This window comes from Scatophagus argus, chromosome 23 (assembly GCF_020382885.2).
Source record: "Scatophagus argus isolate fScaArg1 chromosome 23, fScaArg1.pri, whole genome shotgun sequence".
Taxonomy (NCBI): domain Eukaryota; kingdom Metazoa; phylum Chordata; class Actinopteri; family Scatophagidae; genus Scatophagus; species Scatophagus argus.
The window spans coordinates 11,160,016-11,182,774 of record NC_058515.1 but is presented as its reverse complement, the minus strand read 5'-3'; the positions used below and the strand labels follow the sequence as shown (position 1 = coordinate 11,182,774).

Genomic DNA, 22,759 nt, shown 5'->3' with positions numbered 1-22,759 from the left:
TCAGGCTGTCTGCTGGCAGAATGCAGTCCGACCACATTGCAGCTTCTCTCCGCTTTCGCTTCGCTTCGGTTCCGTTTCGCAGGTGACCGTGCTCTTTTTTGTTTTGTTTTGTTTTTAGATGCTTTCAATATTAAGCTATAGGTGCTGCTCAGCTGATTGTAAGTGCAGGTATGTGACGAACAGCGATGGGTTGTAACGAAAGCATCCATTTGGTGGATCTCAGTGGATGTTTAAGGAAGAGGAGGAGAAGAAAAATGTAAAGATGCCGCCTGATTGACCGTAAGGAAGCGCATGTTCCTGTACGAACTGTGTAATTATCTTTACTGAGAACAGGTTGTGAGATCTTTTGATGCCAGAGACTGTGTGTCATATATGAGTATGTAGTATGTTCACCGGACAAGTTTAACGCCTGATTATCAGTCACCCTGTTTGCTTTTTAATTATCGTAAACCAGGCGAAATTCATGTTTGACCACAAACTGACACAGTAAAGCACCTGCAGAGTTGTGTGATCCTTTTTTCCCTTCCGTGTTGAATTTAAAATGACAACAGTACAAATATTTTTAATTTGTTTTTCCAAGCTGGTTTATTTCTTGTTTTACTCTGATGATGTTTTTTTTTCTTTAAAAGACAATGATTATGAATTAGAAATAATCAAATCACCAAACTAAATAAACAAAAAATGAAACATAATTTTTATTATAATGAAAGCTTTATTTTTAACATTGCAAGGTCTATTGCATTTTACAGACTAAATTGTTGAGCTAAAATCAGCCCATCATGCACTTGGTAAGACATTTTTAACGGCTCAAGATTTTTTTGATTTTCATTTTAAATAAAGAAAAAGGAAAAATGTGATTCACACTTTACTGAGTAATGATAAGGTTATCAAATAGATTCAAAAATGTAAATGAGCTCTATAGTGGCCCTTTGTCACTATCCGCGCACGCTGGTTGTTTAACTGGCTTGTACGCGTGCCAGTGTAGGTGTATGCAGGTGCAAATGGATAACACAGCCAATGTCCAAAACACTGCTGATTGTACTCCAGGTTTATTTAGTCTACATACAGTCAACTCAAAGGTACTCACTTTAACCATAACGTATTATTCTGACCTGAGAAGTTACACCATGGCACGGTCAAAAACCGTGTGGATTCCCCAGCGTGCACCACTACGCTGATTAACCCACCTCCCTATATAGACTCAAACCATGGCCTAAAATAGATACTGCCACCTACTGGCAGAAATGCATACAACACTTGTGAACATAGAAAATAACCAATTTGGTTCCTACAAGCTCTTTTCAAGATGGTTCAATTTATTGCTATGCAATTAATATAACATTATCGGTAGCTCAGCAGTGATTGGCAGTTGCAGTGCAGTAAAACATCTGCCCTTTTCTCAGTTCTTCAGCAAGGTTATGTTCACCTTCCACAATGCCTGCAGCCCCGGGAGTCATGTTTAAACAGTCATATAATGATTACATTTCCCATCAGGGACAGACAAACCAATGTTGTTCATTTTTTCCACACAGGAATGGAGGTCTGCCTAGGAGCCACCCCACTAGGACAGATTTTGTATGGTGAGCTGGTCTTAGAACATTCACGCTTTAGTTTCAGGCACACAAAACAGAACTCCACGTGGCAGCGAGGGCAGTTAATATTTTTACAGTATTGCTGACTGTGTTCAACCTTTATGCCGCATGTAGGACAGGCTCGAATGGAGGGGCAGTCGGTGACCCCCACCACCTGGGGCAGGCTGATGGTCTTGCACGTCTGCAGAAGTTCCAGGTCCTTGTTCATGCAGCCGTCGTTGTTGCAGCGGTCGGACCGAGGAGCCGGGCCTTTCCACTCCTTGTGGCACTGCCAGCAGAACTGATAGGTCTTCTTCCGGTCGGCCGTACATATGGTGCACTTGACGCACAGGTTGGAGAGATCCTTCCTCTCCACACTCGTCCTGCACTGTGGGCACTGGTGTTCAGGTGTGGGGAAATAATGGAGAGGAGAACATGCACAATGTTTGAATGTCTTTGTGGGTCATTTTGCTTGAAATTAAAAGTCAACTGTAGAAACAACAAACACTGGACCACTCACTGATTGAAATTCACAGTATTCTGAGGCAGCCAGGCGGGCCATGGTCTCTTCAAAGTGCTCCATTTCCTCAACAGACAGATCAGCCAGTCTGCGCACCTCTTTGTAGGACCACAGTTTATTGCACAATTTGGTACCTTCTGCCAGCGCAGGACATCTGAATTTGTAATAACCCTTAAAATAAGAGCAAAAAAACACAAACATTTAATAACATAGCAAACAGGTGAGGACTCACTGCTTGGTTATGACAATCAGCAAAACTTCTCAGTTCTGCAGGGACAGAAGGAAGGACGTTCACCTCAGAGTCACCTCATGTCTTGCACACTCCAGTAGATGGCAGTGTTGCCAGTGAAATAATAAAAGTAAACATGCTTTTAAATTCCTCCTGTCATCACAGTCTGTCTGGTGTAACGCAAGCCTGATGCCACCAGCTGTCTTTGTACACTCACAGTCTAAGTTTAAGTGAAATATTCATACAAGACGTGAGAGACCTCATCCAGCTGGCTGCGACACCATAGTGTTAGTGATTTGGGAGTCACAGCGTGGCCACAGGACATCTCTGCTCTGAGGCAGTCGTCGTCATCATCCGAACCTGAAATACACAACAATGACACACAAAAACTGTCAGAGAAAGAACAGATGTACTTTGGGTGACATTAAACTACAAGCAGCTCAAAGAAAATGAAACAAAAGTCAGATCATCTGTAGTAATGCATGTCATTAATGATGTGAAAACCAAAGAAACAGTCATTGATTGATCATTGACTTTTCTGCAACATGCTTAGCAATACAAGAAATGTTACCCAGTGGATCCAAGTCATCCCTCCTTTGGACAAACTTCAGGGTGGTGTCTTTTGGGTCATATTTCTTCTGAACCTTTTCCTGCCTTTCATTGCTCATTTTGGATTCTCCTAAATGCCAGAAAATGTGACACTGATGATTGATAAATAAACACTTAATCCCAGTATACAGACTTGATATCACAAATATCAGGGTTGTAATATAGCAACCAGGCCATGCTTTACTTTTTGCAACTACAGTCACAGTTTGGAAGCTTACATCCTGTTTACATCAGGGAGCATACTGTTATATGTAAACATGTAGTCACTCAGTTAGCAGTAGTTCTACTACTAGACCATTTTTAGATCCATTTTCCTTAATTTGTGGCAAATGAGCACCAGTAAATGTATGCCGAATTTCTTATTAGCAGTTCATATTTGTAATGTACCCACGAGCGTACAGAAAAATACCACTGGATTGCGTGGACCCTGAAGAAAACCTAAAAATGTGTTAACTGTAGGCAAGTTCTGTATTTGAACTTATGGGGCCGCTTCACAAACAATTTAAATATAGCAGCAGATGTCACCCAGTGAAACTTATTCCAGGCCCCACTCCTTAAACTCGTAGCAGTAAATTTTTAAGAGGGATCTATGTCTTACCTCGGAGGGACACTCTATAGTTTTTCAAAGACTTTGTTTTCAACCGGAAGCGCCACAGCCGCACTCGAATCTACACAACCGTGGAGGATTATGCTGTTCATATACAAAACTTGATGATTTGGATAAAGTCTCTCCGATATCTACAGATAACTTCAGCCGTGAGTTTCGGTGTTTGTGTGTGTTTTCTTCCTCCACCTGTCCAGGGGACTTCCTCTGCGTATCGAAAGTGAAAGAAGTTTGCAGGAGTCGCCTCGCACAGTCAGGTGAGTTTTGTTGTGTTTTACCCTCCCAGTTTAGTACACATCCTCGTCAAAATTCTTGTATCACACATTATGAGTTATGATGCGTTAACATTGCGTAGCTTTTGTGTGTATGTGTGTGTCATTTTTAAAAACCTCTTTTGGCGGAAGACTGAGAAGCTGGTTTCCATGACACCCAAACACAGCAGCCGTTCACCGGTCACCTCTGGTCAGTGAACTTCAACAAGTTTCATCCTGTTGCCGCTATATGCAAAATCATATATGGATCTGCCTTCTTATCGGGAGTTTTGTATATATATGACAGTCAAGCAGCGGTGGAAGACATATTGAGGTCTTTTACAGAAGCGAAAGTAGAAATACAACAGCTTTAAAAATCAGTTGTTAACGAATTAAAGTCCTGCATTTCCCAGAGAGGAGTCATGACTACACAACAGCGTTAACGGCAACATGTACACATGTACATGTACAGTAATGTGGAAACTAAAAGCACCTGTGATGAAGCAGAAAAGCCCAAGTCAGTGTTGTATTGTTGGATTATTATCACTGGTTGCCTGCATTAACACGGTGGTGCAGTGGTTAGCACTGTCGCTTCATAGCAAGAGGGTTCCAGGTTCGAATCCCGGTCTGACTTCCTCCCACAATACCAAAAACATGCACGTTAGGTTAATTGCTACTCTATATTTCCCCTAGGTGTGAGTACTGTGGTTGTCTGTCTTTGTGTGTTGGCCCTGCGATTGACTGGCGACCAGTCCAGGTTGAACCCCGCCTCTCGCCTGTAGTCAGCTGGGATAGGCTCCAGCTCCCCCGTGACCCTGATGGATAAGCGGTATAGAAAATGGATGTATGGATGTCTGCATTAACATGGAAGCAGTAATTTTATTGTTATATCTAACAGATATGATTAAATATTCCCCACTAAAATTTCAGAAACCGTAGTTACTCAAGTAAAGTTTAAATGCAAGATTCTGGATGCAGTCTTAAATACTTCAGTAGATTTGAAGATAGTTTAGAAGCAGTGAGTGCTTAACAAATACCAAGTGTGGCCTTCTCACATGTTTTGTTTGCAACAGGCTGGATCCACATGTCTGGAAACAAGTTTGATAATCTGAAAATGTCTGCACTCTCGTTTGGAGGACATCAGCATGAATCATGACCTTGTAAAAATGCTTTCTGCGAAACTAGACAGCCTTACCTTCTCCGGTAAGTTACATGAGATGAATATACTTAAGTATGTGGCTCATGTACTTGTGATTTTCAGGATAATCTTACGTTACTGTTGTGTCTTTAGATTACTATGGTCTGCAGAGTCCGGGCCTGACATGCTATTTGAACAGCGTGCTCCAGGTGCTGTACATGACCCAAGACTTCCGGGAGGCTGTGGAACGGTTTGAGCAGTATTTATATCTTATACTTTTTACAGCATATTGAATCAATAGTTCAGCATTTTTTTCACGTGCTTATTCACTTATTATTCAGAGTTATATGAGAATACACTACTCTCACATCTGTAAGGTCAACATGTTGCTGGACTCAGAAAATCGTTAGCTTAATTTAGCATAAATTGTGGAGGCAGCATGTGTCCAAAACACTAAATACACCAGCACCATTAAAACTTCTTAATGAAAATATAAAATGTAAAAATAAAACAAAAACTTCCTGTATCTTCCTGTTTTGCCTCCAGTCTTTATGTGAAGCTAAGCTAATCACGCGATGGGTCCAGCTTTATTTTTACCATAGCATATTTCCCAAAATGTCCGACTATTCTTTTAAGGTAGATTCGTCAGAAGTATTCAAAAACAGGACAGGAAATCAGCGCTTCACAAGTCACATACGCTTCTCACTGTGCCACAGATGCCGCAGTGAAGATTCAACCACCATCGACCAACATCTGGCAAGACTGTTTGCTGATTTACAGAAAAGCAAGGCCAGAACACATGATGTCACTGCAAAACTGGGGATCACGAACGGTAAGTTTGGATTTGAGGCATCACACTGTGACATACGCATATACTGTATGTTGCTGATGGCTTTTTTAAAATCTCCTCACTCACTGCTCTCAGTATATGAGCAACGTGATGCCGCCGAGTATTTTGAGAAGATCCTGAGTCTGAGCAATCCGGAGGCATCCAAGGTAGGATCAAATCTGTTTGCCTATTTATTTATAGGTGACAGTGTGCATTAATCAGCACTGACATTCTAGCTGTTAATGTTTACAAAACTAAGAACTAAAACTGACAAATGATGGAAAATGTAGTTTTCCTTAAGACATAAAGGCATATCAATTCAATTCAATCAACACATGATCAATTATACAGGAAAGGTTGGTGCGTCCCAGCAGGTTGAAGGTTTCAATATAGATTATTATGTTGTTAGAATACACAGCACAGATTGAACCTCAGTCATTATTGTACGTTTGTGTCAAGATATTCAGGGGAGAGCTGAACCATAAGACCACCTGCCTCAGGTGCAAGCAGAGGAGCGAGTCCAGGACCTTTTTTTGGATCCTGCCGCTTGCGATGGGAGACTCGTGGTGTCAAACGTACAGCGTGGTACTCTGCTTTCCTTTACCAAGAAAGTTGTGTGTTTCCTCCATCATTGCATAAGAAAAGAACATGCCGAATGAATTAAATATGCGGTTTACAGGAGAAAGGGCTGAAGGCATTCTTCAAGAGAGAAAAGGTCTGCAGGGACAACAAGATTTACTGTGAACTGTGCAATAAAAAGCGAGACACGGAATTTGTGAGTTTCCATTTAAAATCTTCCCATAGTTTGCTTCAAAATGTTTACAAGATTGCTCGTAAGTTTGCTGTAGATGACATATAATGTAATGCACATACAGGGCTTATAAATATGACCTTTTAACATCTTAAAAGGAGCATTTCTTTTTCATGCAGCTGTTTCATTATGTGGTCTAGGCATGTGAGATGACACAAAGTCCAGAGGTTTTGACCCTCCTGCTGAAGAGGTTCAGGTTTGACTACAAGCATGAGTGTTACGTCAAGCTTCACTGCGATGTGGACGTCCCCCAGACTTTGCACATGGAGGTCAGTGTAGCAGTGCACGTAGTGTTTCAGCAGCGAATTGTTTTGATGTAACATTTCATAAATGTGCTGACTTTGGTTCATTTCTGTCTCTTCAGGGCTGCAAATACAACCTCTACGCCTTAGTCCACCACTTTGGTAGCCTAACAGGCGGTCATTATACTGCACAAATCAAATCTTACGACACTCAGGAGTGGTATCACTTCAATGATGACATTGTGAAGAGGGTGAGGAGGCTCGTCTTTTCTATATGCTGTTGAGTTTCACAAACTCTTGTACAGGTTTAAAGCTTAACAACATGAAGTTATGTTGTTATGTTCAATTCTGCAGGTCAGTCCACCACTGTTTAGCGCTGGAGCCAAGCATCTGAGGTCTTTTACAGCTTACCTCCTCATGTACAGAAAGGGTAAGTTTGCAGGTGTGCAGTGTTTTCTTCATCTTCTGCTCTGTATTAACTTTCTTAAAACATTTCAGAAAGAAGACAAAACCACTTAGCTTGTCCAAACTAAAGTTAGACAAACTTGTCCTGTTTCCTAACACCATCTTAAGGATACAATGACAGTAAAATTTGTCTATTTGTGTATGTGGGCAAGATTTTTTTATTTATTTTTTTCGTGAATTTCAGCCATTCATTTCTTCTAAATGAATCACTACATTTATGAACTGTGCTGGAGTCGCAGGGAGGTGGTTGGGGTGGATATACAAAGTCCAGGATTGGCACACTACAATCCAAGCTTCTCCATCAGTCCGTGGTTAGGTTTAGGCAACAAGAACACTTTGGTTCAGTTAAGGGAATATTGTAATTTCAGTCAAATGTTAATAAAAATATATTGAGTGAATGGCATGAAAAAATTTCCATTTTTAACTAGAAAAGCGCTGTGACGATACCACTTGGGTGAAACGGTCAAACTGTTCCGGGGAACTGGGAAAACATAAAAGCCAGAGAGCTGCGTGTGTGAAGCCACCCAAAAGGACGTTGTTTCAGTCAGGCTCTGCAGCAGATGGAGACAGTCACAAACCAAACTTGCAAACACAAAAGTCAAAGTCTGCAAAGCTTCGAGAAGATGGGGGACAAAAAAGTCACAAGGCTCACAGACATTGGCTCGATACAAACCCAGAGGAGCACATGAGGCATCTTAACACTAGAGGGACCCCAAGAGATGGGATGATAACACAAACCCATGAATCCCAACAGAAAAGACTGAAGAACCATATTTTTGCAAAGGAGGCAGAAGTAAGAATGGAAGGAAAGAGTAAAGAGGCTTGTGTCAGTGAAAAGCTGAATCATTCTGATGTGAAGTCATGTCATGTTTCCTCCAACGGCTCCTCTCCTTCTTCACTTCCATGCTTCACAAATGGGTCTGACCATTCGCCAGACCTCCGCAGAAAGTCAAAGAGTTCAAAGAGAGACAAGAAGAAAACACAGTCTGTTGTGACAGCACACGGTAGCTGCAAACTGGACGCTGTGACAAAAGGACAAAAAACTGCAAGTCCCGCACAGACAAGAAATGCTCCAAAGAGCACGAACAAAGTCAGAAGAGGTCCATGGAGGTGATGGAACATTAAGGATAATATCGATATCTTCAGGTGAAGAGGTGGTTTGAAATGTTTCTTTGTTTGTTTGTTTGTTTTGTTTGTACCTTTTAAATGTGACTCATGTTGAAATCATGCAAACCGAATTGTTGAATCACATACAGTACATCTTCTGTGAAATGTATGATTGGCAATAAAAAGTACAAATTAGACAGTCAATCAGTCGACTGTGAGGGACAAACTCTTGAGCGTGTGTTCATAGATTGAAAAGACAAGTGAAAACATAACACAAGTGGCAAAACTATTTGACTGATCATTTCAGATTTACCCCAGTTGTTTTGCAGACTCCAAGGCTTTTGTTGTGTTATTATTATTTCCTGGTATTTTGTTGTACAATTTAACTTATTTTCATTTATTTGTTGTTTTGTTGTGAAGGAGTGCAGCTTTTATAATGGAAAGAATTACACTATTGATACTGAGTGAGCTTTTAATTAACATCTGATAAATGCGTCGTAGACTATTAAACATGAAGATGGCATAATAGTTATTTTACTGAGAGAATAATTATAATAAAATCACTGGGACTTGAGCCTTTTGAGTGGAAAATACCTGATACCTGATGAAACATCTACCTAATTTTTTGAGCTGTCCAACAAACAGAAAATGTGTTTTTTGTATGGACATTCTGCATTCATGCAAACAGAAGCTTTATCAAGTTATGCGGTTATTAGTTATTGAGCAGAGATCAATTCGAGAGAAGGAAGCATCGATGGCAACGTTAAAAACATCATGAGAAAATCCAGCAGAAAGCCTCCATGGTCACAACATGTAAGAACAAGGCGTCTGTAGGCCGACACTTTTGGCTTCACTCCGTGATGCTGCTGAGTATTTTTGAGAAGATCATGTGTCTGACCTGTGAAGGTGATGTGTCACAACTCCTAACCAACTTAAACAAACATCACAAACAAGTGTGAAACGAGTTAGAGACAAGCCATTACAGTTCTTCACGTTTCCTATGTATATTAGGCTACATGTATGTTCTTGAAGTAGGCCTACTATAGCTTTCTTAAATTTGTACACGAATTCAGCACTTGAGAAAATTAATTTAGTAACCTTCCACCACTAATAAGGATCAACAGGTTTTCGATTAACTGATCATTTCAGATTTACTACCGAGTTCGCGGTGCATTCAGGTGCGCCTCATAAACAGACCGTCGCCGACAGGGCACACTGCAGTAAGACATACCGGTTGACTTGAGACTTAAGTCGAGACTTGTCTGAGCAAATTAATGACAATTATAACAGGAGACAAACGAGAGTGAAAATTTGGGCGAGTAAGAGCTGCGTAAGGCAAAACACTGGCGTATGTTTCTTTAAATTTCAAAACGACACGGAAGTATTTTTTGGTTCATCTTCTTCCTGCTTGTTGAACACTACCGCTGGAGAACATCAGGAGAAATGGTTATACGAGTTCTGGTTCCGTGGTTCGATGGAAAAACGCTTCATTTCGACCTGTGCGACATCACGGGGGAGTTTCAGAGGTTCACTGTGCTGCAGCTGAAGCAGAAGATAAGAGATCGCACTGGATACAGAGGTAACCCTCGAGGCCTACACACGACCTACACGCTCACTATTGAAATAACTTGACACTGTCAGGCCGTAATGCACAAACCATACAACTAACATTCACGTTTAAGAAGAATTAAATCTTAAAGATGTGTTTTGGAGAAATGATGGCAGGGCCTTGTTTTAACTCCCTCTGTGTTTGTGTGATCCTGTGTGTGTGATGTAGAAGATCAGGTCAGACTGATCTTCCTGAACAACCAGCTGGAGGATGACCGTCTTCTGTCTGAGTATGGAATTGGACACTTGTCCCTCATTCATGTTAAGTTAAGTGGAGGAGGAAGCATATCTGGAGATGATGGAATGGGCGACAAGGAGGGCAATAACAGAAGTATGGAAAAGCTCGCTGGGTTTTAAAACCGACCCTGAAGTTCCACTCTGGTAAGCCCTTTAATCTGTAGTGAGAAATCACCTGGAAAAGAAGTCGGGCACCACAATAAAATCAACCAGCGGTGTTCAAGCCACCTTCTCAAACCTAATGCTGAAGAGTTTCTGCCAGACATGAGAAGAAGCCACACAGATGAACAGCCAAAATGTTCTCAACGTCACCTTGAAGAGGTTTGCCTCAAGAGTCAAGTTAACAAAGTTGTTAAACAAAGACTTCCATATTCATTTCCACTACACAAAGATTTTCTTCCCACTAAAAACTGAGCAGCTGCATCTAACTACTCAGCCCCCTTCACACTAGCCAAAAATGTTTGCCTTGTGTATGAATTTTAAAAATATTTTGTGAAGGTGATCACAAAATGATGTCTGAGTTATATTTTGTTTTATAATGACTGACCCTTTGCTTTGTTTACATTAAGAAGATTTTCCAATTTTTATGGAATTTTTTAATGTGATCTCATGGACTCATAAAATGTAGGAAATAAATTAAAATGTGTCATTATGTATGTAGCCTACGCCAAATGGTCTATTTTTTAACCTGTAAAAGAAATATTTGTATTTTTGATTTTGTAATCTAAGTTTTCCAAATGTGTTGCTTATTAAACTACTTTTCCAGTCTTTTCAGCAGTTTGGTATTGTTTTGGACTTGACCGGTAGATAGTGCTACAGCTCTTTGTGCAGGTCACACAAGTTTCATCTCACACTAAGCTGCTTGAATGTATGTGAAATATCTACTTGACATTTTTTATAGCGTATGAGAATAAACGTTACTTGTTTTGGTGTGAATGAACTGTTGATCAAACAGAAAATGTATTCACAGGCATCCATCCAAATCACATCCAACAGACATTATGCACTCAGGTAACTGAAGCTTTATTATGATGATGGTGCTGAGTAGAGATCAGTTTGAGGGAAAGAATCACTCGTGGCAACGTTAAAAACAATATGAGAATGTATAGCAGATATCTTCTGTGGTCATCGCATGCATGAACGAATGTCTATTATCTCATGAAATCCAACAGGAAAGTATTGCATGACAGAAGACGGCTGCGAGCTACATAATGGAAAGTGATTGCGTTTGCAGAGCCCATCTTCTGTGCCACACGGGTATGGAGGTCTGTCTGGGAGCCACACCATCACTGCAAGGGTTGAAGTAAGAGCTCGTCTTCAGGCACTCGGCTGTGAGCTTCAGACACACGAAGCAGAACTGGACCTGGCAGCGAGAACACCTGATGTTCTTGCAGCCAGTTTTGTCATGCTCCACCATCTGACCACAGGTTGGACAGGCTCGGATGGAAGGACAAGCCTTGACCCCCTTCACCTGACGGAGGGCGGTGGTCTTGCAGTTCTTGAGAAGCTCCAGGTCGTAGTTGACGCAGCCGTCGTTGTCGCAGCGGTCGGAGCGAGGAGCAGGACCTTTCCATGGCTTCAGACACTGCCAGCAGAACTGGTAGGCCTTCTTCTTGTAAACTGTGCAGATTGTGCACTGCGCGTTGAGGTTGGTCAGGTCCACTCTCCCCAAAAAGGTATTGCACCCAGGACACTATTGGACAAGATGTGAGAAACATTAAAGGAACTGTTCAACATTTGTAGAAATACACTAATAGCTGTCAGATCTGTGTGGTAAAGAGGAGACTGCTGAGCTTTAGTTTACCGAGTCATTGACCTAAGCTGCTGCCTTGAGCTAAATATACACCATACAAACACAAGAGTGGAATCAATCTTCTCGTCTACTTCCATTTCCATTAGCTACATGAATGGTGGAAGTTGATAAAAAATGCTGCTGAACTCATAATTAGACCACTGTGAAACTCTTTGAAACTGGACACTCACTGCTTTGACTTCACAGTACTGTGTGGCAGCCATACATGCGGTGTTCTCTTCAAGATACTGCATCTCTTCAGGCGTTCAGACACCGAGTCACACTTTTACAAGGTCACCGTCGCTGCAGGTGAACAAAATGAAATGAGACGCACGCACATTCTTCAATTGACTTAATTAGGATGACCAAAGCACACATTACAGCAATTAGGGCATCAGACTAACGAACATGAAGAGGACAATGTTTTTTGCTTTTCAACATATTTTGGTGCTCACCTAGTGGATCCAGATCTTGCGGCCTGGTGACAAACTTTAAAGTCGTGTCTCGTAGGTCGAGTTTATTCTTGTCTTTTCTCTCCTGACCCCAAGTAGATGTTTTGTTTCGGGTTCTTCACTCTTCGTCGCCTGCCCTCTTCTCTGTCTGCAATCAGGAAACAGTATGTTGCCTTGTTCTTCTTCACTGATACTGAAATGTTTTGGTCTTGCTTTTGGTCCCTCATGCTTTGCAAGAAGTCACATGACTGTAGGGCATTTCAGGTCTGAATTCCCCCTCTGTGTCATATTTTGTTTCACTTTCATTTTATTTAGGGCCTGCTTTTAAACACATAAATACTGTGTTCATTACCGTTTTTAAGTACTGTGACAGCATGTGGCCTTATTTGGAGGAACAGGTCCTAATTGTGGTAATTTTGCAGAATTTGCAGATTTAAAAAAACCTGCAATTACAGGAACATATTATTTAATACTGTATTATAATGTGGTTCACTCAGCCATCATTGGGGCGGCGGTCGCAGCGAGGAGCAGGGCCTTTCCACGGCCTCAGACACTGCCAGCAGAACGGGTAGGCCTTCTTCATGTCTGCTGTGCACTGCCCGTTGAGGTTGGTCAGGTCCTCTCTCTCCACATAGCTTTGCTTCCTGGACACTGTTGGAAAGGATGTGAGAAATATTAAAGGAGTAATTCAACATTTTTGGGAAATACACTCACTGGCTTTTAGGTTGGGGGTTAGATATGAAGACTGATACCACTGGTGGATCTGTATGGCACACAGGAGCCAGCACAACCTCAGCAGCTTCGCAAAAAGACAGAAAGCAGAGGAAAACAGCTAGCCTGGCTAAATATAAACATTTAAAATCAGAAATTTTTTTTCTCTCTCTTTTTTTCTGACTCCTTCTGTGCCTGACAGCTGGTTTGCAGGTGCTGATGGTAGATTTTGTTAGCTTTGGACAGAGCCAGACTAGCTGTTGCCTCCATTTCCAGCCAATGACCCGAGCTGCTGCCTTCAGCTAAATATGCACTATGAAAGAGTGGAATCAATCTTCTCATTTTCAAATTTCAGTCATTTCCATTATCTGCATGAATGCAGGATGTTGTTCTAAAAACTGCTGCCAAACTTATAATTAGACCACTCTGGGACTTTTTGAAGGTGGGGACAACACTGGGACACTCACTTATTTTGAATCCAGGTTATTCTATGGCAGCCATAGATGTGATGGTCTCTTTGAAACACTGCATCAGCTGTCAGCACAACAAGCATGCGCACCTCCTCATAAGATGTGTTTTCAGTTTCTCTTGGTTTCCTAAAAGTCACGTGAATTCATGATGTGGCAGGTCTGGATTCTCCCTCTGTATCATATTTCATTTTGTTTACTTACATGCTGTCCGTGGCGCATTAATGCCGCAGCATGTGACCTCATTTGTGAAGAAAAGACATTAATTGCAGTAATCTTTTTCACTGTGTTGTTTTGGATTTGCAGATAAAAACAATAACAATAATAACTACAACATATTATTTAATATTATAATAACGTTTGTGAAAATTGTCGGCACTATTATAATATTGCATATTATCCTATTAAATGGTTTCACAGCATTTCCTTATGTAACAAACAGAATGTGGAGCAGCTTGTAAAAACACTGCTGGAGTGTAAGGTGATTTCCAGCTGTCTTTACAGCACAGGGTAATGTTCACTCAGGGGTTTTTTGTTTTGGTTTTGTTTTGGGTTTTTTTTTCCGCACTGAAGCTTTTAAAAGGCAGAACCATCGTGAAGTCTCTGAGTGCAGTCGGTGAAAGACAAACGTGAAAGCCATCTCAGCTCCTCTCTCAGGTCTCAGAATGTGCCCAAACGACACCCTGATGGACTATGGCTTCCCAGCTGAGCCCAGAACAGCGCACAAAATCGGCAGTATGCAACAGGTCGTGGTTCATGGAGCGATGGGGGACGTCATGACCGTCAACCTGGGCAACACAAAGGAGCAGATCCAGGGGTTTACAGTGGGGCACCTGAAAGAAAAGATCTTGGAGAGCTCTCCCAAGTGCATGGGTAAGAGACAAACGATATATTATGTTTGGTAGAAGAAGGACCTGAATGCAGCCTTGAAATATTTTTTCATCATTGACAGATTTCTTCTGTGGTGCTATTTTGAACTTAATCCTTAAAAGCATGAATTTAATAGATTCTGGAAAAGTGTTAATCCAATCCTTAACTGCAAGAAATATCTTTTTTAAAAAAATCTTTCAACCCTTAAGTAGCCAATATTCAGCTGAGAAGAAACAGATTTCCAATAGCAGGGTCATGAATAACCGATTCTGTCCATTTCTGTCTTTGTGTGTGCAGGAAAGGACGATATTCGGTTGATCTTCACAGACAAGATGCTGGAAAAAGATTCCGATCGTCTCTCCAAATACGGAATCCGGGACAAGTCCGTCATCCGCACGATAATGAGGCTTAGTGGAGGACTGAGCTCTTAACATGAAACCGTTTCCTGCTGCTGTTGCCTCCACCCTGCTGCTTCTGACTGCTTCATACAACAGCTCACTATTACATGATAGGCTCTGGACATCTTAAAATGTGTCATTAAGTATGTAGGCCAAGGTCTCCATTTGTAATCTCAATTTTGTAATTTTTTCTGACTTTGTTGCACATTAAACCACTTCAACTGCTCAAGACTTGGTGTTGTTTTGTAATTGACCAGTAGATGGCGGTACAGCTCAGAATCGACCTATCATGTTTTTTAGGTCACATTCTCACACTTCTAAACCTGTATGTGCAAAATTCACCCCTTTCAGCTAAGCTACACCACCGTATATAAAATATCTATGTGATTTTTTTTTGTTTTTACTTCATGTGCACAAATATATATAATGTATTCACACGCAGACGTTATGCATTTATGTAAACATAACTTTATTAAGTGTTTCGGTGATTGGTTATTGAGCAGAGATCAGTTCGAGGGAAGGAACCGTCAGCGGCAACGTTAAAAACATTATGAGAAAATACAACAGAGAGCTTCCATAGTGACAGCACGCATGAACAAATACATCTACAAGCCTATACTTTTGGCCTCATTTGCCAGGAGAATCTTATGAAATGTGAGCTACATCATGAGAAGTGAATGCATTTGCAAACTCCATCTTAGTTTCTGTGCCACACGGGTATGGAGGTCTGTCTGGGAGCCACACCATCACTGCAAGGGATGAAGTAAGAGCTCGTCTTCAGGCACTCGGGCGTGAGCTTCAGACACACGAAGCAGAACTCAACCTGGCAGCGAGGACAGATGATGTTCTTGCAGCCAGTTTTGTCGTGCTCCACTCGATGGCCGCAGGTCGGACAGGCTCGGATGGAGGGACAAGCCTCGACCCCCTTCACCTGAGGGAGGGCGGTGGTCTTGCAGTTCTTGAGAAGCTCCAGGTCATGATTGACGCAGCCGTCATTGTCGCAGCGGTCGGAGCGAGGAGCAGGACCTTTCCATGGCTTCAGACACTGCCAGCAGAACTGGTAGGCCTTCTTCTTGTCTGCTGTGCAGATTGGGCACTGCGCGTTGAGGTTGGTCAGGTCCTCTCTCTCCACATAAGTTTTGCACCCAGGACACTATTGGACAAGATGTGAGAAACATTAAAGGAACTGTTCAACATTTGTAGAAATACACTTAGCTTGCTAGCTGTCAGATCTGTGTGGTAAAGAGGAGCCAGCACCTGCTGAGCTTTAGCTTTAGCTTTAGCTCAGCAGGAGCTTGACTCCTCTTGAATGTTTTGAAGGTGGAGACAACACCGGGACACTCACTGTCTGGACTTCACAGTATTCTACAGCAGCAATACGTGCCATGTTCTCTTCGAAATACTGCATCTCTTCAGGTGTCAGCACTGCCAGCCTGCGCACCTCCTGATAAGACCACACCGCATCACACCTTTGCAAGGTGTCCTTCTTTAAAGCAGGGCACTTAAATTTGTACTGACCCTGAAACGAAAAGGACAGATTATGTTAAAACGAAAGCAGCTGTAGGTTTGAGTGATGGCAGGCTCTTTCACACTTTTATTATTGGATACTGCTTAGGGAATAATCAGCATAAAAACAACATGAAAATGATGTAGGTAGAAGAAAATCAACGAACCCTCGTCTGTGCTTCAAAATAATATGAAAGATTGCATTTTTATAAACTGGCAAGGTGCCTGTCAGACAAGAAAAAGGGCACCACTGTTGATCAGAAACAGCAAGAAAGGAGCTGTGCGGAAAGTAACTCATAGAAGATGAAGTGGACACACAACTTTGAGCCTTGTTCGTGAGATGGTGGGAGGTACCTGATCCAGCAGGCTGCGACACCACCCGGTGAGAGACTGTGGGGTGACTGCGTGGCCGCAGGACATCTCCGCTCTAAGACATTTGTCTCCCTCGTCTGGAGCTGAGGACAGCACGGCAATAAGAGCAGACACTGAACTCAGCATCACATGAAAATATACTGATCCAGCACCGAGAAAAATTAATAAAATGATGTCTCGCGGTCTCCATCTGTTGCTACGTGTGAACAACATCAAATGAGACGCACGCCCCGCATGCTTTAAATCATTTAATTAAAGCGCGCATCACAACTATGAACTATGAACATGAATGTTTTGCAATGTTTTGCTTTAATATGTTTATTTTGGGTGCTCACGTAGTGGATCCAGATCATCCGGCCTGTTGACAAACTTCAGAGTCGTGTCTCTTGGGTCGTATCTTTTCTCGTCCTCCTGACCCTGAGTAGTCATCTCGAGTCCGATCGGGTCCTCCGCTGTCCGTCGTCTGTCCTCTTCTCTGTCTGCAATCAGGAAATGCGCTGTAAGTATGTTGCCTGACTTTTAAAGACCTGTTGCCTTCACTGACTCCACAAGTATGTTATTTGGTTTTGTTGCTTTCAGTTTCCTGTGGCTTCCAAGAAATCACGTGAGCGCATAATTTGACAGTCTGTGTCATTTTTCATTTTATTTATTTTTAAGCACATAAATGCTGCGCACAGCATGTGGCCTTGTTTGTGAGAAAAAGGCCACATGTGCTATTTTTCTCACTGCGTTGTTTTAAATTTGCAGGCAAACCCCATACAATTCCGTAATGTTTGCAACATATTAATTAATATTATGATAATGTTTGTAAACATTTAAAACATAAATAAATAAAAAACCACACTATTAAATTCTGAAAGTGTATATGTGACAACCAGAACCCGCAGCAGCTTGTAAAAACACTGCTGGACAATCAGGTGATTTCCGCTTGTCATTTCAGACTTCCTGCCAGGGAGTTTGTCTACACTATCTGAATTGGTTACACCCCAAGAGTGAAAGCCTATCAACACGAAGTACTCTGAATCGACAAAGTGCGTAAGTGACTCAAACTTGTACTTGAGTAAATGTACTTTGCGATGACACTCTGTGGTCGATTGGGGCTGTGAGGAGGCTTTCCAAGGACAGGACGCGTTTGGGTGTAGTCGGTGATAGACGAAAGTCGAAACCATCTCGATCCTCCTCTCACGATCCTGAACAACGTCCGGTCGTCTCTTTGCCTGCCAGCGGCTGAGCCGAACTGCACAAAATCGGCAGTATGCAACAGGTCGTGGTTCATGGAGCGATGGGGGAAGTCATGACCGTCAACCTGGGCAACACAAAGGAGCAGATCCAGGGGTTTACAGTGGGGCAACTGAAAGAAAAGATCTTGGAGAGCTCTCCCAAGTGCATGGGTAAGAGACAAACGATATATTATGTTTGGTAGAAGAAGGACCTGAATGCAGCCTTGAAATATTTTTTCATCATTGACAGATTTCTTCTGTGGTGCTATTTTGAACTTAATCCTTAAAAGCATGAATTTAATAGATTCTGGAAAAGTGTTAATCCAATCCTTAACTGCAAGAAATATCTTTTTTAAAAAAATCTTTCAACCCTTAAGTAGCCAATATTCAGCTGAGAAGAAACAGATTTCCAATAGCAGGGTCATGAATAACCGATTCTGTCCATTTCTGTCTTTGTGTGTGCAGGAAAGGACGATATTCTGTTGATCTTCACAGACAAGATACTGGAAAACGATTCCGATCGTCTCTCCAAATACGGAATCCGGGACAAGTCCGTCATCCGCACGATAATAAAGCTTAGTGGAGGACTGAGCTCTTAACATGAAACCGTTTCCTGCTGCTGTTGCCTCCACCCTGCTGCTTCTGACTGCTTCATACAACAGCTCACTATTACATGATAGGCTCTGGACATCTTAAAATGTGTCATTAAGTATGTAGGCCAAGGTCTCCATTTGTAATCTCAATTTTGTAATTTTTTCTGACTTTGTTGCACATTAAACCACTTCAACTGCTCAAGACTTGGTGTTGTTTTGTAATTGACCAGTAGATGGCGGTACAGCTCAGAATCGACCTATCATGTTTTTTAGGTCACATTCTCACACTTCTAAACCTGTATGTGCAAAATTCACCCCTTTCAGCTAAGCTACACCACCGTATATAAAATATCTATGTGATTTTTTTTTTGTTTTTACTTCATGTGCACAAATATATATAATGTATTCACACGCAGACGTTATGCATTTATGTAAACATAACTTTATTAAGTTATTAAGTTTATTAAGTGTTTCGGTGATTGGTTATTGAGCAGAGATCAGTTCGAGGGAAGGAACCGTCAGCGGCAACGTTAAAAACATTATGAGAAAATACAACAGAGAGCTTCCATAGTGACAGCACGCATGAACAAATACATCTACAAGCCTGTACTTTTGGCCTCATTTGCCAGGAGAATCTTATGAAATGTGAGCTACATCATGAGAAGTGAATGCATTTGCAAACTCCATCTTAGTTTCTGTGCCACACGGGTATGGAGGTCTGTCTGGGAGCCACACCATCACTGCAAGGGATGAAGTAAGAGCTCGTCTTCAGGCACTCGGGCGTGAGCTTCAGACACACGAAGCAGAACTCAACCTGGCAGCGAGGACAGATGATGTTCTTGCAGCCAGTTTTGTCGTGCTCCACTCGATGGCCGCAGGTCGGACAGGCTCGGATGGAGGGACAAGCCTCGACCCCCTTCACCTGAGGGAGGGCGGTGGTCTTGCAGTTCTTGAGAAGCTCCAGGTCATGATTGACGCAGCTGTCATTGTCGCAGCGGTCGGAGCGAGGAGCAGGACCTTTCCATGGCTTCAGACACTGCCAGCAGAACTGGTAGGCCTTCTTCTTGTCTGCTGTGCAGATTGGGCACTGCGCGTTGAGGTTGGTCAGGTCCTCTCTCTCCACATAAGTTTTGCACCCAGGACACTATTGGACAAGATGTGAGAAACATTAAAGGAACTGTTCAACATCTGTAGAAATACACTTAGCTTGCTAGCTGTCAGATCTGTGTGGTAAAGAGGAGCCAGCACCTGCTGAGCTTTAGCTTTAGCTTTAGCTCAGCAGGAGCTTGACTCCTCTTGAATGTTTTGAAGGTGGAGACAACACCGGGACACTCACTGTCTGGACTTCACAGTATTCTACAGTAGCAATACGTGCCATGTTCTCTTCGAAATACTGCATCTCTTCAGGTGTCAGCACTGCCAGCCTGCGCACCTCCTGATAAGACCACACCGCATCACACCTTTGCAAGGTGTCCTTCTTTAAAGCAGGGCACTTAAATTTGTACTGACCCTGAAACGAAAAGGACAGATTATGTTAAAACGAAAGCAGCTGTAGGTTTGAGTGATGGCAGGCTCTTTCACACTTTTATTATTGGATACTGCTTAGGGAATAATCAGCATAAAAACAACATGAAAATGATGTAGGTAGAAGAAAATCAACGAACCCTCGTCTGTGCTTCAAAATAATATGAAAGATTGCATTTTAATAAACTGGCAAGGTGCCTGTCAGACAAGAAAAAGGGCACCACTGTTGATCAGAAACAGCAAGAAAGGAGCTGTGCGGAAAGTAACTCATAGAAGATGAAGTGGACACACAACTTTGAGCCTTGTTCGTGAGATGGTGGGAGGTACCTGATCCAGCAGGCTGCGACACCACCCGGTGAGAGACTGTGGGGTGACTGCGTGGCCGCAGGACATCTCCGCTCTGAGACATTTGTCTCCCTCGTCTGGAGCTGAGGACAGCACGGCAATAAGAGCAGACACTGAACTCAGCATCACATGAAAATATACTGATCCAGCACCGAGAAAAATTAATAAAATGATGTCTCGCGGTCTCCATCTGTTGCTACGTGTGAACAGCATCAAATGAGACGCACGCCCCGCATGCTTTAAATCATTTAATTAAAGCGCGCATCACAACTATGAACTATGAACATGAATGTTTTGCAATGTTTTGCTTTAATATGTTTATTTTGGGTGCTCACGTAGTGGATCCAGATCATCCGGCCTGTTGACAAACTTCAGAGTCGTGTCTCTTGGGTCGTATCTTTTCTCGTCCTCCTGACCCTGAGTAGTCATCTCGAGTCCGATCGGGTCCTCCGCTGTCCGTCGTCTGTCCTCTTCTCTGTCTGCAATCAGGAAATGCGCTGTAAGTATGTTGCCTGACTTTTAAAGACCTGTTGCCTTCACTGACTCCACAAGTATGTTATTTGGTTTTGTTGCTTTCAGTTTCCTGTGGCTTCCAAGAAATCACGTGAGCGCATAACTTGACAGTCTGTGTCATTTTTCATTTTATTTATTTTTAAGCACATAAATGCTGCGCACAGCATGTGGCCTTGTTTGTGAGAAAAAGGCCACATGTGCTATTTTTCTCACTGCGTTGTTTTAAATTTGAAGGCAAACCCCATACAATTCCGTAATGTTTGCAACATATTAATTAATATTATGATAATGTTTGTAAACATTAAAAAATTAAATAAATAAAAACCCACACTATTAAATTCTGAAAGTGTATATGTGACAACCAGAACCCACAGCAGCTTGTAAAAACACTGCTGGACAATCAGGTGTTTTCCGCTTGTCATTTCAGACTTCCTGCCAGGGAGTTTGTCTACACTATCTGAATTGGTTACACCCCAAGAGTGAAAGCCTATCAACACGAAGTACTCTGAATCGACAAAGTGCGTAAGTGACTCAAACTTGTACTTGAGTAAATGTACTTTGCGATGACACTCTGTGGTCGATTGGGGCTGTGAGGAGGCTTTCCAAGAACAGGACGCGTTTGGGTGTAGTCGGTGATAGACGAAAGTCGAAACCATCTCGATCCTCCTCTCACGATCCTGAACAACGTCCGGTCGTCTCTTTGCCTGCCAGCGGCTGAGCCGAACTGCACAAAATGGGCAAACTCTACCAGGTCGTGGTGCATGGACTGAGGGGGGAGAAGATTACCGTCGACCTGTGCAACACAGAGGAGCAGATGCAGAGCTGCACAGTGGGACAGCTGAAAGACAGGATCGTGGAGAAGCTCCCCGGGACCGCAGGTAACAGCCTTGAGCTGACTGACCGGTGAAATGATATGAGAAGCTGAATGTCGAGTATGAATTTTTGTTGCTTCTTCCATGCACGCCATGAACTTAATCTTTAGAAGCAGTGTTGGAAAAAGTATTGTCAGTTGTTTACAGGAAACGTGGTAATACAACTCTTAACTACAAGTTAAAGAACTGGCAGCAGAATGTCCTTGAAGTTTCAAACCAGATCCACTTATTATTGTTATACAAAGGGTCTTTAAGCCTTCAGTTACAGAATCAGATAGGTTCAGGTTCAGATCTGAAATTTCCACGATTATTGTTTGATTGTTGTGATTATTATAACCACATTCAGGCCTTCAAACGGCTAAGAGGAAACTGATTTCCAGTCGTAGGGAATATGTGAAAGGCCAAAAACATATAGTTGAAGACCTTAAAAATAAGTGATACGGCTTATTGATTCACTTAATTCGTGTCTCTCTGTGTGTCTCTGTGTTTGTACAGGCAAGGACGCTTTGCGCTTGATCTTCACGGACAAGATGCTGGAAGATGATTCTGATCTGCTGTCTAAATATGGAATCCAGCACAAGTCTGTCATCCAAATAGTGGTGAAGGTTCAGGGAGGACTGAGTGCTTGAGAGAACCCATCTCCTCCTCCTCCTCCTCTTCCTCCTGCCGTCGCCACCTCCGCTGCTGCTTCATACAAGATGAACTCCTGACTCCTGACACTGTTTACCAGTCTTAAATTGTTGCTGTATGCACTTTACTCATGTGATAATCCTTTAATGTCCTCCTGCGAGGAGAAATAAAGCTCCCTGTAACGCCTCATGCTTGATTCACTCTCGGTTTTCATCTACCATCACTGATTAATCTGAATCTTCAAGATGATCAAAGATATACAGATGAGTACAT

The 22,759-nt window shown here is 42.3% G+C and overlaps 5 protein-coding genes and 1 long non-coding RNA gene across 13 annotated transcripts; 3 read left to right on the top strand and 3 right to left on the bottom strand.

Annotated features, from left to right (window-relative positions):
* The first annotated feature begins 153 nt into the window (after positions 1 to 153).
* LOC124054870 lies at positions 154 to 2,076 on the top strand. Its single transcript, XR_006842494.1, has 3 exons — positions 154 to 279; positions 1,533 to 1,580; positions 1,707 to 2,076. It is a non-coding gene; the product is annotated as an uncharacterized LOC124054870 (long non-coding RNA).
* On the bottom strand, positions 605 to 3,665 carry LOC124054866 (E3 ubiquitin-protein ligase RNF19A-like). Its single transcript, XM_046381300.1, has 5 exons — positions 3,528 to 3,665; positions 2,892 to 2,999; positions 2,580 to 2,680; positions 2,092 to 2,262; positions 605 to 1,968 (listed from the first exon to the last, which is right to left on the bottom strand). The coding sequence occupies exons 2-5, from the start codon at positions 2,986 to 2,988 to the stop codon at positions 1,516 to 1,518; spliced, it is 822 nt and encodes a 273-aa protein (XP_046237256.1). The 5' UTR covers positions 2,989 to 2,999; positions 3,528 to 3,665; the 3' UTR covers positions 605 to 1,515.
* On the top strand, positions 3,650 to 15,142 carry si:ch211-212k18.13 (ubiquitin carboxyl-terminal hydrolase 47). Of its 6 annotated transcripts, XR_006842489.1 has the most exons (14): positions 3,650 to 3,790; positions 3,938 to 3,995; positions 4,858 to 4,987; positions 5,076 to 5,181; positions 5,639 to 5,754; positions 5,848 to 5,918; positions 6,211 to 6,336; positions 6,431 to 6,526; positions 6,703 to 6,831; positions 6,927 to 7,055; positions 7,159 to 7,234; positions 7,698 to 9,955; positions 10,154 to 14,516; positions 14,811 to 15,142. XR_006842489.1 is itself a non-coding variant. In XM_046381292.1 (11 exons), exons 2-11 carry the CDS (start codon positions 4,930 to 4,932, stop codon positions 7,468 to 7,470), a joined length of 924 nt encoding a protein of 307 aa, XP_046237248.1. In that variant the 5' UTR covers positions 3,655 to 3,790; positions 4,858 to 4,929; the 3' UTR covers positions 7,471 to 7,840. The 6 variants fall into 6 exon arrangements, 1 of the variants encoding a protein (XP_046237248.1); XR_006842491.1 differs by lacking the exon at positions 3,938 to 3,995 and having other exon boundaries at positions 3,655 to 3,790; positions 5,076 to 5,172; XR_006842488.1 differs by lacking the exon at positions 3,938 to 3,995 and having other exon boundaries at positions 3,655 to 3,790.
* A 217-nt stretch (positions 15,143 to 15,359) lies between these two features.
* On the bottom strand, positions 15,360 to 17,260 carry LOC124054863 (probable E3 ubiquitin-protein ligase ARI5). Of its 2 annotated transcripts, none has more exons than XM_046381296.1 (4): positions 17,125 to 17,260; positions 16,772 to 16,872; positions 16,257 to 16,430; positions 15,360 to 16,064 (listed from the first exon to the last, which is right to left on the bottom strand). In XM_046381296.1, the coding sequence occupies exons 1-4, from the start codon at positions 17,216 to 17,218 to the stop codon at positions 15,609 to 15,611; spliced, it is 825 nt and encodes a 274-aa protein (XP_046237252.1). In that variant the 5' UTR covers positions 17,219 to 17,260; the 3' UTR covers positions 15,360 to 15,608. The 2 variants fall into 2 exon arrangements, with proteins under 2 accessions (XP_046237252.1, XP_046237253.1); XM_046381297.1 differs by having other exon boundaries at positions 16,296 to 16,430.
* A 1,764-nt stretch (positions 17,261 to 19,024) lies between these two features.
* On the bottom strand, positions 19,025 to 21,412 carry LOC124054865 (probable E3 ubiquitin-protein ligase ARI5). Of its 2 annotated transcripts, XM_046381298.1 has the most exons (5): positions 21,314 to 21,412; positions 20,807 to 20,950; positions 20,454 to 20,554; positions 19,939 to 20,112; positions 19,025 to 19,746 (listed from the first exon to the last, which is right to left on the bottom strand). In XM_046381298.1, the coding sequence occupies exons 2-5, from the start codon at positions 20,898 to 20,900 to the stop codon at positions 19,291 to 19,293; spliced, it is 825 nt and encodes a 274-aa protein (XP_046237254.1). In that variant the 5' UTR covers positions 20,901 to 20,950; positions 21,314 to 21,412; the 3' UTR covers positions 19,025 to 19,290. The 2 variants fall into 2 exon arrangements, with proteins under 2 accessions (XP_046237254.1, XP_046237255.1); XM_046381299.1 differs by lacking the exon at positions 21,314 to 21,412 and having other exon boundaries at positions 19,978 to 20,112; positions 20,807 to 21,048.
* A 25-nt stretch (positions 21,413 to 21,437) lies between these two features.
* Positions 21,438 to 22,675, top strand: zgc:194655 (uncharacterized protein LOC794380 homolog). Its single transcript, XM_046381302.1, has 2 exons — positions 21,438 to 21,862; positions 22,352 to 22,675. Exons 1-2 carry the CDS (start codon positions 21,718 to 21,720, stop codon positions 22,483 to 22,485), a joined length of 279 nt encoding a protein of 92 aa, XP_046237258.1. The 5' UTR covers positions 21,438 to 21,717; the 3' UTR covers positions 22,486 to 22,675.
* The last annotated feature ends 84 nt before the right edge of the window (positions 22,676 to 22,759 follow it).

What these genes read in the sequence shown, in the direction of transcription:
- LOC124054863 (XM_046381296.1), bottom strand. Translation starts at nt 17,218, where the DNA reads ATGACTACTCAGGGTCAGGAGGACGAGAAAAGATACGACCCAAGAGAC. An exon ending in GGATGATCTGGATCCACTAC is followed by an intron (nt 16,873 to 17,124) that starts GTGAGCACCCAA and finishes TGCTGTCCTCAG; the next exon opens with CTCCAGACGAGGGAGACAAA. An exon ending in AATACTGTGAAGTCCAGACA is followed by an intron (nt 16,065 to 16,256) that starts GTGAGTGTCCCG and finishes CTTGTCCAATAG; the next exon opens with TGTCCTGGGTGCAAAACTTA.
- LOC124054866 (XM_046381300.1), bottom strand. Translation starts at nt 2,988, where the DNA reads ATGAGCAATGAAAGGCAGGAAAAGGTTCAGAAGAAATATGACCCAAAA. An exon ending in GGATGACTTGGATCCACTGG is followed by an intron (nt 2,681 to 2,891) that starts GTAACATTTCTT and finishes TGTGTATTTCAG; the next exon opens with GTTCGGATGATGACGACGAC. An exon ending in AATACTGTGAATTTCAATCA is followed by an intron (nt 1,969 to 2,091) that starts GTGAGTGGTCCA and finishes CCTGAACACCAG; the next exon opens with TGCCCACAGTGCAGGACGAG.
- si:ch211-212k18.13 (XM_046381292.1), top strand. Translation starts at nt 4,930, where the DNA reads ATGAATCATGACCTTGTAAAAATGCTTTCTGCGAAACTAGACAGCCTT. An exon ending in GCAATCCGGAGGCATCCAAG is followed by an intron (nt 5,919 to 6,210) that starts GTAGGATCAAAT and finishes GTTTGTGTCAAG; the next exon opens with ATATTCAGGGGAGAGCTGAA. An exon ending in GGTGTCAAACGTACAGCGTG is followed by an intron (nt 6,337 to 6,430) that starts GTACTCTGCTTT and finishes TGCGGTTTACAG; the next exon opens with GAGAAAGGGCTGAAGGCATT.
- zgc:194655 (XM_046381302.1), top strand. Translation starts at nt 21,718, where the DNA reads ATGGGCAAACTCTACCAGGTCGTGGTGCATGGACTGAGGGGGGAGAAG. An exon ending in GAAGCTCCCCGGGACCGCAG is followed by an intron (nt 21,863 to 22,351) that starts GTAACAGCCTTG and finishes GTGTTTGTACAG; the next exon opens with GCAAGGACGCTTTGCGCTTG.
- LOC124054865 (XM_046381298.1), bottom strand. Translation starts at nt 20,900, where the DNA reads ATGACTACTCAGGGTCAGGAGGACGAGAAAAGATACGACCCAAGAGAC. An exon ending in GGATGATCTGGATCCACTAC is followed by an intron (nt 20,555 to 20,806) that starts GTGAGCACCCAA and finishes TGCTGTCCTCAG; the next exon opens with CTCCAGACGAGGGAGACAAA. An exon ending in AATACTGTGAAGTCCAGACA is followed by an intron (nt 19,747 to 19,938) that starts GTGAGTGTCCCG and finishes CTTGTCCAATAG; the next exon opens with TGTCCTGGGTGCAAAACTTA.